At 35.8% G+C, this 18,905-nt stretch overlaps 1 protein-coding gene across 1 annotated transcript; it reads left to right on the top strand.

Moving 5' to 3' along the window:
• The first annotated feature begins 1,218 nt into the window (after positions 1 to 1,218).
• Positions 1,219 to 18,169, top strand: LOC132130926 (ubiquitin carboxyl-terminal hydrolase 28-like). Its single transcript, XM_059542804.1, has 26 exons — positions 1,219 to 1,392; positions 2,592 to 2,666; positions 2,926 to 3,043; positions 3,191 to 3,278; positions 4,192 to 4,354; positions 5,348 to 5,434; positions 5,652 to 5,789; positions 5,996 to 6,066; positions 6,799 to 6,875; positions 6,951 to 7,099; positions 7,345 to 7,472; positions 7,765 to 7,860; positions 7,966 to 8,121; positions 8,214 to 8,428; positions 9,750 to 9,820; positions 9,930 to 10,158; positions 12,835 to 13,125; positions 13,206 to 13,342; positions 15,411 to 15,629; positions 15,738 to 15,833; positions 15,978 to 16,156; positions 16,259 to 16,337; positions 16,511 to 16,590; positions 16,683 to 16,806; positions 17,220 to 17,415; positions 17,510 to 18,169. The coding sequence occupies exons 1-26, from the start codon at positions 1,345 to 1,347 to the stop codon at positions 17,680 to 17,682; spliced, it is 3,483 nt and encodes a 1,160-aa protein (XP_059398787.1). The 5' UTR covers positions 1,219 to 1,344; the 3' UTR covers positions 17,683 to 18,169.
• The last annotated feature ends 736 nt before the right edge of the window (positions 18,170 to 18,905 follow it).

The raw sequence follows: 18,905 nt of genomic DNA, 5'->3' as shown, positions 1-18,905 counted from the left end.
TGTTGTTTTGAATGTTAAATGTTCATGCAAATAGCTATAACTAAATGATTGTATAATTAATGCAGTAAAAACAAGAAGAAGCACTGGACTTACCTGACAGTAAAAAAGATAGCAAGAGGATGGAACTCATCCTGACAGTTAATAAGAAAACTACAAATGTATTCCAATTAGTTTGCACCGCCTTTGTCCCAGCTTGTAAAATGTTACCCTATCACGAAGTGCGTTTTATTCCAGTGAAATGCTATGGAGCATCAGAACGGACGTTGTACACATGACTGCAACAAAAGCACAGCGGCCACTTGCTCACCACTCTAGCAAATCGATTTTCCATTATGGTGGTAAGAAGATCTGGTGTTTAGTGAATATGATGTGTACTCTGACTGCTCAATTCATGGACCCTAAGCAAAGTATGCTGGAGCATTAATTATGCAATAATCTGTTATAAGTAAAATCTTCTAAAAATGTAGATTTTATTTCTTTATTTCTTATGTATATGTTGAGCTGGAATTTGGAATGCTGCTTTTCTGAATGAGATAGAAAAAACAACAAAGTGCATATTTTAACAAAACCATTGTGTTTAAAATATGGTGGTAATGACATTCTTTATCAATTAATCTTTTACAAATATACAGTAAATATTGTGTGATATAGTACTTTGTATCATGATTCAAGTTTAAGCAGGCTTTTCTTATATTTTCAACAGGTGTTCTAAAAGTTTATAGACTAGGCCTATTCCCTCAGACTATTAGCTTAGTTTAGGCTATCATGATTCCTGCTTTTTGTTATTGGTCCTAAAGAGTTGGAGGGGTCATGTATTATATATTTATTATTGTTTATTTGCACACCCTAACTAAAGTAACAATATTTTTGGCAAAAAAAAAAAAATATATATATATATATATATATATATATATATATATATATATATATATTAGTTACCACGGTGCGAGTCACTTCAACCAAATTAAACAAATTGAAAGAAAGAATAGACCTTTTTGAGGTCTAAATTAAATCGTTTACATTGCCTATATTTTCGGCATCCAAAATTGGCATTTATTTTAGTTTTATCCACATTACCGCTGTCACGATTAATAGATTCAGGGTTCGACAGTTCATATACCAGGACTCGTTTCCTTGTCGTTTCTTGACTGTTTACCAAGCTCGCGCACGACTCCCAGCGCGCCCCTGAGTGAGAGCTTGTCCTGCGCGGTGCTTTTGTGTGTGTGTGTGTGTGGGTGGGTGTTTGTGTTAGTGTGTGTTGGGGGCATGTGGAGTAGGTCACACTCTGGAGTCAGAGCGAAGCAATCTGGAGAAATACAGCTAAAAAAATAAAAAGTAATTGCCATGAGAGTTGAACAGCATTTTGAACATGGGGAAACGGCGGAAAACAAGGTGAGTGTGTTGTATTTTAAAGAAGATGTATTAAAATTAAAAATGGTTACAATGTTTGTGTTAATGAGATTTAGACACACAGCAGTAGCTGTCACTGTTTTATTTGTTTAAACAGTTAGTAAAGGTTGTAAACTGATTCTGGTCTGACAAACGTGTAATGTTTAATTTAACAAAGTATGTTTATACAATCTTAAACATACTTTCTGAATTTCTTTCCTAATTTGGAACCCATTCTCATTAAAACATTCTAATTGAGAAATTCTGACAAACATTACACAAAATTCAACCCTAGGAATCAAATATCCAGTTTGCACTTGTCAAGTTATTTACTTGTTTGATTTTTAGATGATTATTTGGTCCAATTAGGATTGTTTTCATCAGGAATCTTGTACAGACTGAGAATCTGTTTTGAAGGGTTTTAAATGTTTAAATGAGTTTTTCCCTTAAACTATTTTCTCTTCAATTTCCTTTTCTAAATTAAGGTTTTAAATGTTTAATGCTGTCTTCTGAATGAAATCTGGGAATTAGTGAATTTTCTTGTGTTTGCTTGTGTCACTCAAGCTCATCTGTGATAAATGCAAGCGCTATCTGTGATTGAAGGCCCAAAATAGAGCTCTGAGTGCTGCTCACAGGCCTCCAGCTCACCATATATGTCTTCTGCTCCCAGCCCTGGGTGTCTGGCTGCCTCCACAGCCATGCTGAGATTCCCACCTGCTGTCAGAATTTCTTTATATAGTTCTGTAGCTCCTGCATCTATTATCTGGGCCACAGTACACACTTTTTAAAAATGTTTACATGCCACAAAGTCTATTCTCAGGCATACTGTACTTGAAAAAAAAAAAATCAAATTTGTATTTAATAGCTACAAGATGTAGACATTTTCAAGCCCGAGGCTTTCACAACTGTTGATCAGGCCAGCTGTAGACTCCTCCAGCATACGCTCATTTGACACCTGAGTCAGAAATGCGGTTATGCTGGGTGATAAATCCAAGTGCAAATTGCGTCTCATATCATATTCTTGTTTTGATCAGTTCACATCTGCTCTTTTTTTTCTGGAATGGATCCTGTTATTGAATGGTTAATTACTTAAGTGGGTCTTGTTATCACAAACAGAAGTATTCTCAATATGCCTGTGGCAAAGCATATGAATTTTTGATCCACAGAAATGAAAAAAACGCATGTTTGCTTGTCTTTTTCAGAGCCAAATGCTGCTTAACCAGCTCAGAGAGATTACTGGCATTCAGGATCTGCAGGTCCTCCAGAGCGCCCTGAACGTATGTTTAGTACAGCAGCACTTATCCATGTGTTTATAACACGAGCAGCAGATGTAATGAGACTAACATGGCTATTAATAGAAACTAAGCCTGACAAATGTTTGTAAATATGTAAATCATACCATGTGCCAGAGTTTCACTTACGTTCAGCAGTGAGGGATGGGTAACCTAGATGTGGTACTAAAACACAGCAAAACTGGAACTCATGTTCTTTCGTATTTGAGTAGTGATGACTAATGTGAGAAAACTCTTTATCTAGGCTAGTCAGGGTGATATCAGCCATGCCATTGGGATACTGACCTCCCAGCCCCCAGAAGACATGCCCGAAGAACCAACTAAAGCCAATAACGAGAGGAACAACTCCAGTACACAGAACGGTGGGTTGAAATGACACTATTAATATCAGATGACTTTCATGTCAGCACATTTTCTAAAGATTCATTTATTTTCATAGTAGTGTGACAGATTGCAGTGTCATGATGTTTATTTTATGCTCATGTAGTTCTTTTGTAACTGGTTCTTAGGTCCTGCTAAAGATGATCTGCAGACCGCCATTGAGCTTAGTCTTCAGGAGTCACAGCAGGCTGAAGCAGAGCGGAGAGAGCTGCACAGGTTCATTACCTTTCCTTCATAACTCATTGACTACTACAGATGTGCAAGTCATCTGCTTTTGGCATGAGAAATATTTGCATGTGCCAAAAGTACATTAATGTTCCAAAACATGAGGCCGGTGAGATTTTTTTGAATGATATTAGTACCTGAAGGATGTTGCGACACTGAAGACTGGAGTAATGGCTGTTGGCACGTTGTAAAATATATAAAAATAGAAAATAATTGTAATGATATTTTAGAATATTAAAGTTGTCACTATATTTTTGATTAAATAAATGGCAAACTCCAAGCTTTTGAATGGTAGTGTACATGTCACCGACTTTTGGTACAAGTAAATAACCAACTTGTAATGAAAAAGACTATATCATATTATAATACTTCTAAGACAGTACTTCTATAATAATTGTAACAGTGATAGTTGAAAAACAAATTATATGAACACACTCAGTCTCAAATAAGAATAATTTTATAATATTGTTTTAATATTTAGAAATGTTAATCAATAGTTTTGGCTGTTCTGTAGTACTATTTTTAACTAATCAATAATGTTTTAAGCATCTAAAATACATTAAATTCTCTTTACCAAAATATACTGATCAGCCAAGTCAAAAACATTCCTCAGTTTGATGCTTTGATGAAATAATGTTAATTATTTGTTTTAAAGATTTAAGAGTGTAAATAATCTTTAACACCTTTTTTCTTTTGCAGAGAGAGAGAGAGAGATAATTTTATTAAGCACATGCTGAGCAAGTGTCATCATTCTAACCTGAGTGTGAATGAAACAGTTTAGATAGTTACAGTTGCCCTCTTTTCTTCCCTGCTACAGTGGTTTTGTGTGAATTTAGAAATCATGGGCAGCAGTAACTATCAGACTCTGGTCTTTACTGTCTTACCTACTCCTGTTTTTCTCTAGGGCTCTTGAGGTTAGTGCAGAAGAGAATGCGGCCCGCATGAAAAGAAAGAGGTGTGAGGGTTCTGCTGAGAGCGGCAGCCCTGCTGACTGGATCCGGCAGGAGGACTGTCCTGTGGGCATCCGTAATGTGGGAAATACCTGCTGGTTCAGTGCTGTCATTCAGGTGTGTGGAGTTTTAATGACAAATTATGAATACTCAATATTATTATGACTGGAGAATAGATCAAATCAGGTTTAGCATGTTTTATATATTTTTTCCTGACTGCAGAAGTGTCTCCGAGCCGTAATTTTATTTGATCCATTTCAGACCGAATATAGCAAGGCTTCTCAGATGTCTTTGTTGAAATATAAGCCTTCATTGATATTGATAGATGTCTAAGCTAAATAAATAGAGCATTGGTTTGGTGATAAAGAGAGGCATGAGCTCATGGAGTGAGTTTATGGCTTATAGATAAGTAACAAATAATATTTAGTTAATGATGTCATTTGAAAACAGCCCTAGCATGAATACTAATTTTTCAACTGTTTTCAGCACTGATAATAATATTCTTTAGCACCAAATTTTTGCATATTAGAATGACGTCTGAAACAATGTATTACAATAGAAAAGTTATTTTGATTTGTAATAATATTTCACAATATTACAGTTTTTACCTGTATTTTTGATCAACTTGGTGAGCATAAGTGTTTTTTTTTCCACAAATGTTATACAATCTTATTGACCCCTAAAAGTATGTGCTTAAAATGTTGCATGTTGATTTTGACCAACATGAGCAGATATTGTGTCGATTTCAAATCTGTTATGCATGTGTTCAGTGTTTCAGTACATAAGGTGGTTTTTATTTTTATATGCCAGCAAATATTACACACTATGCCTCTTGTTCGCTTTTTCAATTATTGATAGTGTCACATCTATTACCCAAGAGACACAGAACATTCATACAATACCTTAAAATCTGGTACAAGAAACCCAACAAGGGTAAAACTTAACCAAAATGCACCCTGACATAAAAGACATTACGAAACATGACAACAAAATCGGCAACAACTGTGTCAATAAAACTGGTCAAATAGTGTGACTATATAATTTTTCATGGCCTAATGCATGCTAGAAGAAAGCAAATTGGACTAACAAATGAAACTCTCTTGTATTTAGTCTCTGTTCCATCTGCCGGTATTCCGTAGACTGGTGCTCAATTACTGCCTGTCTGAGCGTGCGCTGGAGAAATGCACGAGTCATTCAGTGAGTAATCTGCCAGAGGACTGTCATTCAGTCTTGGTCTTGTATTGAATGTAATTGATATATTTTTAAATATGTTAACATTTCAGCAATTTTTCATTTTTTGGTGAACTATTCCTTTAAATGAAAATACTTGATGCCAATATTGCTCAGCTTTACAAGTAGATCTACACGAATATGTGAATGATTCCACTTTGCACTGACAAGATTTCTATTGTAGGAGAAAAGAAACATTGCCTTCATGCAGGAGTTGCGTTGCCTCTTTGCTCTGATGGTGGGCTCAAACCGTAGGTTCGTAGACCCCTCTGCAGCAGTCGAGCTTCTCAGGGATGCATTTAGAACCAGTGAAGCACAACAGGTACATCATTTGAATAATACGATTCACAGCTGTTCTGTCCGAGGCTAATTTTAAAATGAAAGAGTTGCAAATGACGGGCTAATAAAAGGTGTCTTGAAATGTTTGCCATTCACAGCACTTTATAAATCTACATTAGAGTTTCTTCTTAACAGACACTGTGTTGTATTCTTGGAGAACTGTGTTTATTTTAAGCTTGCTTATTCTAGGATGTCAGTGAATTCACACACAAGTTGCTTGACTGGCTAGAGGATGCTTTCCAGCTGGCTGCTAATGGAAAGTAAGTTTATAAATTATAAATAATAATAGTCTTTGATGAGGTGAGCATGATTTAATTTTGATGCTTAAGAGATTGTTTTTGTGTTGTTTTTTTGCTCAGATTATGAAAGAAGTGTTTAAATATTAAATGACTCAAGATTCTTACAAATATGGGCCTAAAAATGATTCATATCATTAAAGTTGTAACTTATATGTAATATAATAACATTTGATAACTGCAATATTTTCTAGTGTCTTTGTTTTCACTGCATCCTTAATCCATTCCACAATTTCATAAAGGCAAGAAACACACTGAAGCAATTCATCATAAACTGTTTTAAAATGAACTTTACTTTCTAAGAAATGTGATTCATATTTTTGATGCGTGGAACAATTTTTTAAAAAGATCCTTTTTTGAGGGTAGATCTCCAGAGCACACCACAGGGTGCATCATGTCAGAAAACGATTTTAAAATGTATTTAAAAAATAGTGTGACTAAGAAAAAGCTTTTTAATGGTTTATTTAAAATCATTTTATTGCCATCTTATATGCATCATGTGCTTGCAAGATGAAAAAAGGGTGTTTGTTACCCCAAGGCAACATCTTACTGTGGAGGGTTAATTAATAAATGGTAATGAGTGTAGCATTTGTTAAAGAATCGTGAATAATTACCCTATGGTATGTTTGGTTGCTAATTTACTTGCCAGGAATTTTTTTGTCCCCCAAAATAAAACATGGCAGCTATTATTTTCAGTAACCCAGAGGATAAACAAAACAACCCCATGGTCCAGCTGTTTTATGGCACATTTGTGGCTGAGAGACTTCATGAAGGTAAGAGAATGATATATCTTTTGTAATTTTTCTGTTTATTACAGTCCTTGATGACAGTTGTGTAATTGTGTGCAGGACAGATCGTGTCCAACATTGAGCAATTTGGACAATACCCTCTCCAAGTGAACGGCTTCAGTAATTTAGATGAATGTTTGGAGGGTGCCATGGTTGAAGGAGAGATTGAGTCGCTTCATTCAGACCAGACAATGTCCTCTGGCAAGGAGGTGAGTTTTTCTACTTTAACGACATACAGTTAAATGAACTCCTGTCATTTATTCTGATGTTTACATTGCATTAACATTTATGCATTTGGCAGACACTTTTATCTAAACAGACTTTGCATTCAAGGTAGACAATTTAAGATATTATTATGAAAAAGAATAAGGCTATTATTGTGAAACATGCACATGTTCTTTTTATATTTTTTGTCTTAAATAATGAAAAGTATGTGGGTTTTCATTGTTTGCAGAGGTGGTTCTCTAAGCTGCCACCAGTGTTGACCTTTGAGCTATCCAGATTTGAGTTCAATCAGTCTTTAGGGCGACCAGAAAAAATACACAAAAAACTGGAGTTCCCCCAAGTGATCTATATGGACAGGTGAGAAACGTCATTACTTTAGAGTTATTTGTTTATTTATAGATTTATTCATTAATTTCTAAATATAATTAAAATGATAAATGTTTTTATTGATTTATTTGGTGGTTTGTTTGAAGATTTCTTGATTTATTATGTATATTTTTGTATAAATATATAATTTATCTATTTATTTATATAATTATGTACTTATTTTTAATTTATTAGTTTACTTATCAATTTATTTATTAGTCTATTTTGTTTCTTTAAAGCATAAAAAGCGATGGTAAATTGCAATTACATTTTTTGTGAGCAGATACCTCCACAAAAATGTAGATCAGACCCATGGTAGAAGAGGAGAGGTCAAGAGACTCAAGGACCAGTTAACCGTTCTACAGCAGAAACTTGAGGGGTATGTTTAAAAGCCAAACAGAGACTACTCCTGGTCAAGTAATCTTTTAAATCTGTTGTTTGTGTTTTTGTTTTGAATATAAAAATATGACTTTCTATTTGAAAGATATAAAAACTATGGCTCAGGGCCAACCAAATACCCGCTGGCAGACATGTTGCAGTATGGGCTGGAGTTTGCCACCACGAAACCCACAAATGTGTCTCCAGCCTCAGCACCTCCAAACCCTCCTGTACACACAGAACCCAGCTCAGGTGACGGCAGGCAAGTCATATTCATCAGCTGAGTGACAATTTTTTTGTTTTGTTTTCTCTTCCATATTTGTCCCCCACTAAATGTTGAATTTTTTGTTGTAGTCAAACAGAACCAGATGATGCTGGCTCATCAGACGGTTTGGGCTGCCAGCAGACAGCTACTCAGAAAACTCCCATTCACAAGCCTTTTACTCAGTGCAGACCCCCCATGGAGGTGCCACTGCAACCAGCCCCCCACAGCGTGACCGAGGAGGAGCTGTACTTCGTCAGGAGCTGCTTACAGCGCTGGAGAGCAGAAGTTGAGAGCACTGTAAACGGTAGATCCTTCACTGAGTGAATGTTGTTTTTCTACAATCTTGAATCAGTGTTTTTTAGAGAACACATACACTCTGCTTCAAAACCTGGTGAGGAATCAAAGGACTGTCCTAAAAGATACTGCACTGCAAATATGAATGTGCCAATATGACTCCTATGTAGTAAGCAATATGAAAAATGTGTAGCATTCAAAAAGTTGGGGTCAATAAGTTTTTGTTTTTTTTAAAGGAGTGCTTTTATTAGCAAGCATGCATTAAATTGATAAAAAGTTATAGTAAAGACATTAATAATGTTACAAAATGTTTCCATTCCAAATAAATGTTGTTCATTGATCAAAGAATCCTTTAAAAAAATTAGTTTCCACAAAAAAAAAGCAGCACAACTGTTTTCAGCATTGATAATAATAATAAGAAGAAGAATCAACGTTTGTTGAGCAACAAATCAGCATATTAGAATGATTTCTGAAGGATCAAGTGGCACTGAAGACTGGAGTAATGGCTGCTGAAAATTCAGTTTTGCCATCACAGGAATAAATTACATTTAAAAATATATTAAAATAGAAAACAGCTATTTTAAATTGTAAATATATATATATATCTATCTATCTATATATATATATATATATATATATATATATATATATATATATATATATATATATATATATATATATATATATATATATACAATATTTTGGATCAGTTTTTTTTTTACATTAGAATTCATACCGACACTAAACCTTTATTTAGTATAGCCAAATGTTTACATTATTCATAAAACAGTAGCCAATAAATACCTGGAAGTCCTGCTACTGCACACATACCGTAGTTAAAAAACAGAATATACTTTTCTTATATACTTTTCATCAAATGCAAAATCAAATCTGTGAAAATATTAATTCAGTATGTCCACGATAATAGAATATATATATATATTTAAATTATTAACTGAAAATTCATTAAGCATTGGAAAGCAATGATGTAAATGCTTTAAAAAACTATTTTACCCAAAATTGAGAGCTATATGCTACGTTTATTTGAGTTTTCATAATGTTTTGTCACCTGTAATGAAATCAGTTGTGAGTCAGATCTTTTGTGCACTTTGCATGCTGAGTGCTATTTGTTTGGCACACAGAGTTCTTGTTGTCACAGAAGACAGGTAGCGAGGCAGCTCACTGGGTTTTGTATCTGCAATGTGCATTTAAATTTTTCTGTTCTAAAGGCCATTGTCATTCACAAGCAGTTATCCTAATGCGTTTGTGACTGTATCAGGATCTTGGACTCAGGCGTAGCATATTGATCTGTGTTCCCTCTCTGTGTGTAGAGCTGAAAGCCAGCATTGACAAGGTCAGCCAGGCCCTGGAGGGCATGTACTCAGATAACAGTCTGTGTCAGGTAAAGTCTACAACATGAACACTCATTGCTACTTTTATATTGATTGAGCCCTTTCAAGAAATTTGCACGAGACCTCAGTGTATCCTGATTTCTTATTTGATGCTTCCAGGTGCCCTATAGGCTGCATGCTGTGCTCGTCCATGAAGGACAGGCCTCGGCTGGCCATTACTGGGCGTACATCTATGATCATGCTAATAAACGCTGGCTGAAGTACAATGATGTAATGGTGACAGAGTCAACCTGGGAGGAGCTGGTTCGAGACTCATACGGTGGCATGACCAACGCCAGCGCCTACTGCCTCATGTACATCAGTGACAAGCTGCCATACCTCATAGCAGGTACTTTCCCCTTGTGCTTCTCAGATTATGCATCTGCACTCAGATTTTGCTGAAGGAGCCAAGTAAATCTCACACTTGATTTAAGGCATTGTCTTTAGTTCTGATTTCTTTCATAAATTAATGCTGATAGCTTTGTTGGCATGCTTTATCATTTTTGGGGAAATATGAGAGCCTCTGCCAAGATGTGAACATCAAATACTCTTTTTACCTAATGCTTTTAATTTTGATTAGCTTTCCTAATATTTTCTGTAAAAATAAATTACTATGAATATTTATATGACATCGGGGTGGCTATTTAATGCATTATGTAAATGTTATACAATAAAAAAGTGTTTTTATCCACTGTCACCGCAGTTCAAGGTGGGTATTGTTAGTCTGTCAAACAAAATGATGGTGCAAGTTGACTTTCTCTCTCTTTTTTTTTAATAAATGACTTCTAATGCACTGCAGTTTATCACAGTTTATCATTGTGGAAAAAAACCCAGAAAGGATTTTGTATCAGGTTGTTATGAAACACTAAATATAACAGTAGAAGACAGGAAAAGATTGAAAATAGAAGAGGAATCCATCCAAGTGTCAAGGAGTCGGACAGTCAACATGTCATAAACGTTGACATTAATATACATTTTTTATTTGATTTATTAAAAATAAAGTTTACTTTGGCTGCATGTCACATTAGTTATCACTTATAAGTTGTTGAAACTTGATTCACACCAGAGTCCATTTAATGTGCTTCTGCTTTTCAAATAACATACGTAATATACATAACATACATAGTGTTTTGAATGAAGCCCATTCGCATTTAGTATACAGAGTGAGATTTATGAAGGAAATAAAATCAAATGTTCTCAAATTTCTGAGAATGAAGCAGAACTGCCATATAAAACTCCATGTAATCGCACACACGTTATTTGTGCAATCTTTTTATTTAATAGAGAAAACACCATGGAAATGTAAAAAGAACAAAGGTCAATGTCATTAAAGGGTTAGTTCACCCAGATAGCAAAATTATGTTATTAATAACTTACCCTCATGTTGTTCCAAACCCGTGAGACCTCCGTTTATCTTTGGAACACAGTTTAAGATATTTTAGATTTAGTCCGAGAGCTCTCAGTCCCTCCATTGAAGCTGTGTGTACGGTATACTGTCCATGTCCAGAAAGGTAAGAAAAACATCATCAAAGTAGTCCATGTGACATCAGAGGGTCAGTTAGAATTTTTTGAAGCATCGAAAATACATTTTGGTCCAAAAATAGCAAAAATGACGACTTTATTCAACATTGTCTTCTCTTCCGTGTCTGTTGTGAGAGAGTTCAAAACAAAGCAGTCTGGATATCCGGTTTGCGAACGAATCATTCAGTTCACCAAATGGAACTGAATCGTTTTAAATGGTTCGCATCTCTAATACGCATTAATCCACAAATGACTTAAGCTGTTAACTTTTTTAATGTGGCTGACACTCCCTCTGAGTTCAAACAAACCAATATCCCGGAGTAATGCATGCACTCAAACAGTACACTGACTGAACTGCTGTGAAGAGAGAACTGAAGATGAACATGAAGCCGAGCCAGATAGCGAACAATAGACTGACTCGTTCACGAGTGAAGAACCGGTTGCATCGGTTTTCGCATCACCAGTAGTTCTTTCGGACAGTTTGATTCAATAAACCAGTTAAAGAAAACGGTTCACCTGTTCTTTTGCGCTGGACGTAATGGCGTCATTTGCGATGATTCAAGCCTTCGGTTTACCCGTGCTTATAACACTAGCACAGAATCAGTTCAGAATCAATCACCAAAAGAATCAGTTCAGTTCAGACGCCCTGTGTGTTGGTCTGCTTCACGCTGAATCACACATGCGCAGTATCATCAGCTCCTCGATTCTTCTTATCTGGCTCGGCTCGGTGTTCATCTTCAGTTCTCTCTTCACAGCAGTTCAGTCAGTGTACTGTTTGAGTGCATGCATTACTCCGGGATATTGGTTTGTTTGAACTCAGAGGGAGTGTCAGCCACATTAAAAAAGTTAACAGCTTAAGTCATTTGTGGATTAATGCGTATTAGAGATGCGAACCGTTTAAAACGATTCAGTTCGATTTGGTGAACTGAATGATTCGTTCGCAAACCGGATATCCAGACTGCTTTGTTTTGAACTCTCTCACAACAGACACGGAAGAGAAGACAATGCTGAATAAAGTCGTAGTTTTTGCTATTTTTGGACCAAAATGCATTTTTGATGCTTCAAAAAATTCTAACTGACCCTCTGATGTCACATGGACTACTTTGATGATGTTTTTCTTACCTTTCTGGACATGGACAGTAGACCGTACACACAGCTTCAATGGAGGGACTGAGAGCTCTCGGACTAAATCTAAAATATCTTAAACTGTGTTCCAAAGATAAACGGAGGTCTTACGGGTTTGGAACAACATGAGGGTAAGTTATTAATGACATAATTTTGCTATCTGGGTGAACTAACCCTTTCAGAGGCGGAACGATCAAAACTCAAATTACAAGTGGCATAAAAACACCTTTTAACTACAGAATTTGCGTCCAACAGTTTAATAAGCTTTAAATAGCAACAGTGCAGTCATTTATCCATCATAAAGACAATTATTCTATCATCAGGCAACTTTTTGTAATGCTTTACCCATCTGCTACAATAATATTATGTCACTGAACAGAAGACACAGATGATGAGACAGGGCAGGCTCTGAAAGGAATGGACTCTCTCCCGTCTATCCTGAGGCGTTATGTTCGGGAGGATAACCGCTGGTTCCAGCAGGAGCTGAGAGAATGGGAAGAGCAGTTCTGCCAGGCCCAATGCGAAGAAGTGCACACAGAGAAACCCAACCCAGAAGAGCCACAGAACCCAGAGCAAGAGCCAAAGCCAGAACCAGCCCAAGAACAAACAAATGAAGTGTCTGAAGAACCATCTACAGATTCAACACCAGCATCTGCGTTGGACAGTGAAGGTCAGAACCTTTTTCTTCAGGTCAGATGTTTTTCATGTATCTATTGCAGGTATATCTTCAAATGTGCTTTCCCTTCCCAGAGCCCATGGCCAATTCAGCAGCTCTCAACTCGATATCATCAGACCCCAGTGAGAATGTGGGAGAGGGAGGTGAGGAGTGTATCACCAGTAGCCAGACACATGGCCCGCCAGATGAAGAGAAGCCAGATAAGAGTCAGGTGAGAGCGTTAAGGCGTTATTTGAGACATGCAAAAAATAGGTCCCATATAACAGCACTGGAGGCTTCAAGTACAGTACATATGGGTCACAATCTTCTTTTCTCAACATACACTGCAAAAGAGTACCATCATACAAAACACACAACACTAATGCATTTAACAAAAAGAATGTGATAGACATTTTAATTAAATGTAAGTTAAATATTAACAAAACTATTTAACTTTCATTTTACTGATAATTGTAACAATATTTTAATACACCATTTATATTTATATTGTCCATGTCTTGTTAAATATAACATGCAATCTCACCATAAAATAAATTGTAATTCATACTTTTACTTCATACTATTCACATATTATTCACACACTTTGATAAAACATATTTTAAACATAAAACATGCTTCCAAAATGTGCATATATTAAATCTAATCATATTTTTCATTTTAACTGTATATCATAACTGTGTATATATATATATATATATATATATATATATATATATATATATATATATATATATATATATATATATATATATATATAAATATTCTTATCAATTTAGTGTATTAATTTTACTTTTATACATTTAAACATATTTTTTTTTCTTTAAAAATATGATAATTTAAGTGGATATGGAAGTTGTCAGGGATTTCTATATAGAAAATATATATATATTTTTTTTTTTTTTTTACAAATTTTTCATTATAATTATGAATTTTGAGGATTTCAATATAGAAAAGATGTTTGTGTATATTTCGGCAACTATGTATGGGAATATGGGATTGACATTAGTGGTTAAATCACTACAAAATTGTTTGCACTTGCTTAATGTTTAATGTTTTATTTGTTGTGATGTGTTTTTGTTGTGTTGTGCAAGGCTCTGGTATTTTGTAAGAGGATACGATTTGGAAAGGAATATGTGGATAAGGTTCATCGTACATCTGAGAGCCGTCCAACATTCCTCAGTCTTTCTGGTTCAAGTCTCATGCGGGGTTGCTGGGGACAATGTGTCAGAGAAGAGCTTTAAATAGAACCTGAGCTCTGTGTTTCCTGCGAGATCAACTGCATTGCTACCTCCTTTTCATAGTCATTAAATGATTTTGGAGAACATTTTCCTGATGCTTCAATCAACAGGCAATTGTCAAAGTGCAATGTTTTCTTGCTGTCTAGTCTTTAGAGAATGTAATTTTGGATATTATTGACTCAGTATATATGGAGTTTCAATCACCAAGTCCATTCTGTACTTGCAACACAGGATGTATTCTTCTGCTGTTCCTCTCTTTGACACAATGATTTTATTTATGACTGTGCTGCCAATACATGATCTAGTTGCTAGGCATGGTCATAAATGGTAGCGATAGGACCTCTAGTGGTCAATCTATCATATTGCATTCAAAGATATTTCTTTGCAAAATAAGGCAGTTAACATTACTTGAAGATCATTTTCTACAACATACATAGTCGTACCACAAACATGAATTGTGAATCTCTTAATACAATTGTAAATCTATGTTTCAACATATGGACAACAACGTTGGGCAAATAAATTGCATGTTATCCTTCAAGAACCAGTGTTATTTTAGTATCACTGGTTATAGTTTTTTATGAATTAGCCATTTTAAGTACTTGAACTTAAACTAAATGAAAATGAGGAATGTTGCTTTGGCAACTAGCTTAAATAAAATAGCTTTATTTATTTATTTTTAATATTTAATTTTATTTCAGTATATTTTATTTTTTAGTACTGAAAATACAGTAGTACTATGTTCAAACATTCATAGTAGTCCATGCATTGAAGCATTAAAAGGAATTAAGGATGAAAATTAAACACATTTCCTTGTCCAACTTAGTGTAAACTACTTCCAAACTACTATAAATCTAGTCAGAGGATGCTCAGAGATTCACATTTCCGCTGTTTTAAAAGCCAATTAGATTTTCCTGAGGGAGCCCATGGTAAATTAGACTTCCTGATTTGCCTACACGTTGATGTTATGAGTGAACATCTCTATAGACTATGATGAGTGGATAAGATCAGTGACAAACACCCTCTTTCTCTGTTTCTCAGCAGTCTGTGGTGGAGTCATCCACTACAGACAGATCTGAGTCAGAGGTTGAGGTGGAGGAGCAGGTCATCAGTGACGAGAGAGGACCAGAGGCCTCGTCCACAGAGGAGAACCAGGCCACGGCCTCACACAGCCAGCCTGAGAATGAGGTGTCTGAGGTCGAGATACCCAATGTAGGCAAGATTCTGGTGCGCTCTGATACTGATGGCTACAATGAGGAGGTAAAGGACCTCTACATCCCTCTGGTTCCATGAATTGTAAAATAAGGCTGCTCATACATTCAATTTAACATGAAATTTTGAAATTTGTTTAAATCTGTAATTGAATAGATGATGCTAACACCAGCCATGCAGGGCGTCATTTTTGCAATTGCCAAGGCAAGACAGGTCTTTGACAAAGATGGACCTGAAGCAGGACTCATCAAGGTATACACCTACTCAGTGCAACTAAACACACCACATGGAGCTACTTCACAGTTTTCATATAGCCAGATACTAATTCTCATAGATTATTAGATTAGAAGCTCACCCTGTTTATTTCTTTGGAAATCTTTTGGATCTCCTTATCAGGCGTTCCATGAGGAATATTCCAGATTGTATGAGCTTTCCCAGGAAGAGACCACACCCCAGCAGGACCCTCGACTCCAGCATGTTCTGGTCTACCTTTTCCAAAACCAGGCGCCAAACCGTGTCATTGAGAGGACATTACTGGAGCAGTTTGCGGATCGTAACCTGAGTTTTGATGATCGGTACACATTTCATTACAACCACTGCTTTAAATCAATTACTTAATGCAGTTAACATTGAATAATTGGACTAATCTAAATAAACTGGTACTTTTTTTCTTGTAGGGCTGTCAGTATCATGAGAGAGGCCAGATCTAAAATCCGTCTCATTAAACCAGAAGACATGGACATGGATGAGTACTTGGTAAAATCTTAAATCTTAAATGTATGATATATGCTGCTGTTTAAACGTTTGGAGTCTAGATGAGCATAATAGACTTCTTTTAAAGACATTTAAAACTTACAGACTCCAAACTTTTAAACACTAGTGCATGTATTTGATCATTTCAAACTATATTTTCTTCCCTCTCTTTGCAGCAATGGCATGATGACTACAGTATGTTCAAGACCGTATTTGCCTACCTGTTGACAGGTCTCGAGCAGTATCAGAATGGAAAGTATGTAGACTCAGGGACAACAGACATTGCCTTCGCACTGTATTGTATCGGTGGGTTTGTAAGGCTACAATATTTATCTTTTCAATTTGCAGGATAAGAGAAGCTCTGAATTATCTTGCACATGCATACCAGGAAAACTCAGTCCTGCTTAGGAAAGGGGAGAGGAAAGGCGTGGACCAGTCACTTATAGCACTGTACAGAAGAAAGTGTTTGAAAGTATGTCCACATTAATAAGTTAACAGTAAGATAACTTTTTTTTATGTTTTTGAAATAATTATCTTTCTGCAATTACACCAAAACTGCAATTATTTGAACAAAAATAAAATAAAACCGTAATATTGTAAAATATTATTACAATTTAAAATAAAGGTTTTCTGTTTTAATATAAAGTTTTTATGTATTGTGTCTTTGCTAAATAAAAGTTTTTTTTTTTTTTTTTTTATCTTATCCTAAAAATTTGAATTCAAGTATATATAGTTTTGTTAAGACATTAATATATAGGCACAATTTGTATCGGTCTTACATCACAAAACAATTTTAGATCAAAAAACTTTGGCTCATGAGAAACCTTGACTGGTGCAATACATTGTATTCCCATATGATGTTTGTGTACGTGTTACACCCTACAGGAGCTGAATGAGAGCGCAGCCACACTCTTTAAAAGTCCAGATGCAGATGATGTGGCAGAGGCAGAGACCATCATGAATGAGTGCATCATTCCCTGCATGCACCTCATGGTCAGAGACAGTGTCAGCCAAGAGGACTTGGATGTCATAGAGCTGATCAGGAGCTGTTGGTGCTCCTACCTGGGGCAGGACATGGATGGTGGGCTTTTTCCCCCAGATTACATATAAAGACCATTTCACTTAGATTCTTGGCTTATGTTGTTGTTCATGTTTGTCTGTTTTTGGATAATCAGATTCTCTTCAGGAAAAGCTCAGTGAGTTCCTGCCCAGAGTTCTGGACTGTTCTGCAGAAATGGTGGCCTTGAAGGAGCCCCCCAAAGTTAGGAAATCTCCACACGATCTGTGTAGCCGCCTGACTGCCGTCATGGAGTCCATTCACAGCACCTCAGTTGTCACTGTGAACTAAGGCTGGACGCAACATAATGCGAGGCAAGACTGAAAAAAAAAACATGGCACAGTCACAAGGTGTTTATAACCTCTGCCTCAGGCTGACCTGGATTTCATTTTTGCTGCACAATGACGTTTTCTGTCACACCACAGTACACGCATTCACTGTGTTCTGAATTCCTTGAAGGGAGATTAATTGGCTGCTTTCGATCTTTGTGGATGTTTGATCTCAGAAAAGATCAAATTCATCACATTTTATAAAGTCGGGTTTGTGATGGAGGTGAAGGTAGAGTGAAAGCTTTTACCCTGTTCTTCTTTTCACATGAACTGTAGACAGCGTAAAAAAAAAAAAATATTTTATAGAGATTTGCTGGAGCCACTTTATTTCAGTCTACTCTTAGCTGAAGATCTTCTATGTATTCTTTCTTTGTACAGTGAGGTTGTCTGATTTTCCACTCCTTTGTTCTATCCCTCTTTTTGCCTTTCAATAAAAAATAGATTTCTCACTTTGTCGCCCTGTCCTATGAGTTCTCTCTTTCTTCTTTTGTATTTTTCCCCCATCTGTTCTCATTTTCTGTTTCTTCTCATCATTATTCTGTTAGGGTTTCCATACTGTACATGTACTGCAGGTCCATTGATAATTAATAGTCCTTATGTATAGGATAACACATGCATATCCATTTATTAGTTTATGCCTAAAAAGATATGAAAATGTTGAGTAATTCAGAGACATTTTCTATGCCACAGTGTCGAATTACTAAATGCATCACCTTAACACTGCTTTTGCCGCCTTCCTTCTGGATTAATTTAGAGAATCAGACATAATCTCCTCAATTTAATTAGAATTCAAACATGAATTAAGTCATTAATATTATTATTATTATTATTATTTTCTTCATGGTAATACATTTGAAAACAATAAGTGATCTTACAAGAGCTATCTTCTGAGCAGGTGCTCAGTGGTGAGAATGAAGGTGGCAGAGAGTGAAACCTCAAAGAAACTCCATCCACCCCCTACTCACAAGGTAATTGACTAAATTCATTGTTGCAAAGCTAATTTGCATAAATGCAGTATTACACATGCTAACAGTAGCCCATATACACATAATGCTACACATAATGCTCTGGTTCAAGTACTGATGTGGATCATACAATATTAGAGATTACCAAAATCTGTTACCCTCTGTATTTCACACACTATGGCTGTAATTGAGGCAACCAAATTAATTCAGATTTTGTTCA

Source organism: Carassius carassius, chromosome 47, assembly GCF_963082965.1.
Source record: "Carassius carassius chromosome 47, fCarCar2.1, whole genome shotgun sequence".
Classification (NCBI taxonomy): domain Eukaryota; kingdom Metazoa; phylum Chordata; class Actinopteri; order Cypriniformes; family Cyprinidae; genus Carassius; species Carassius carassius.
Note: the sequence above shows the minus strand (reverse complement) of the source record. Positions and strands in the feature narration are given on the sequence as shown.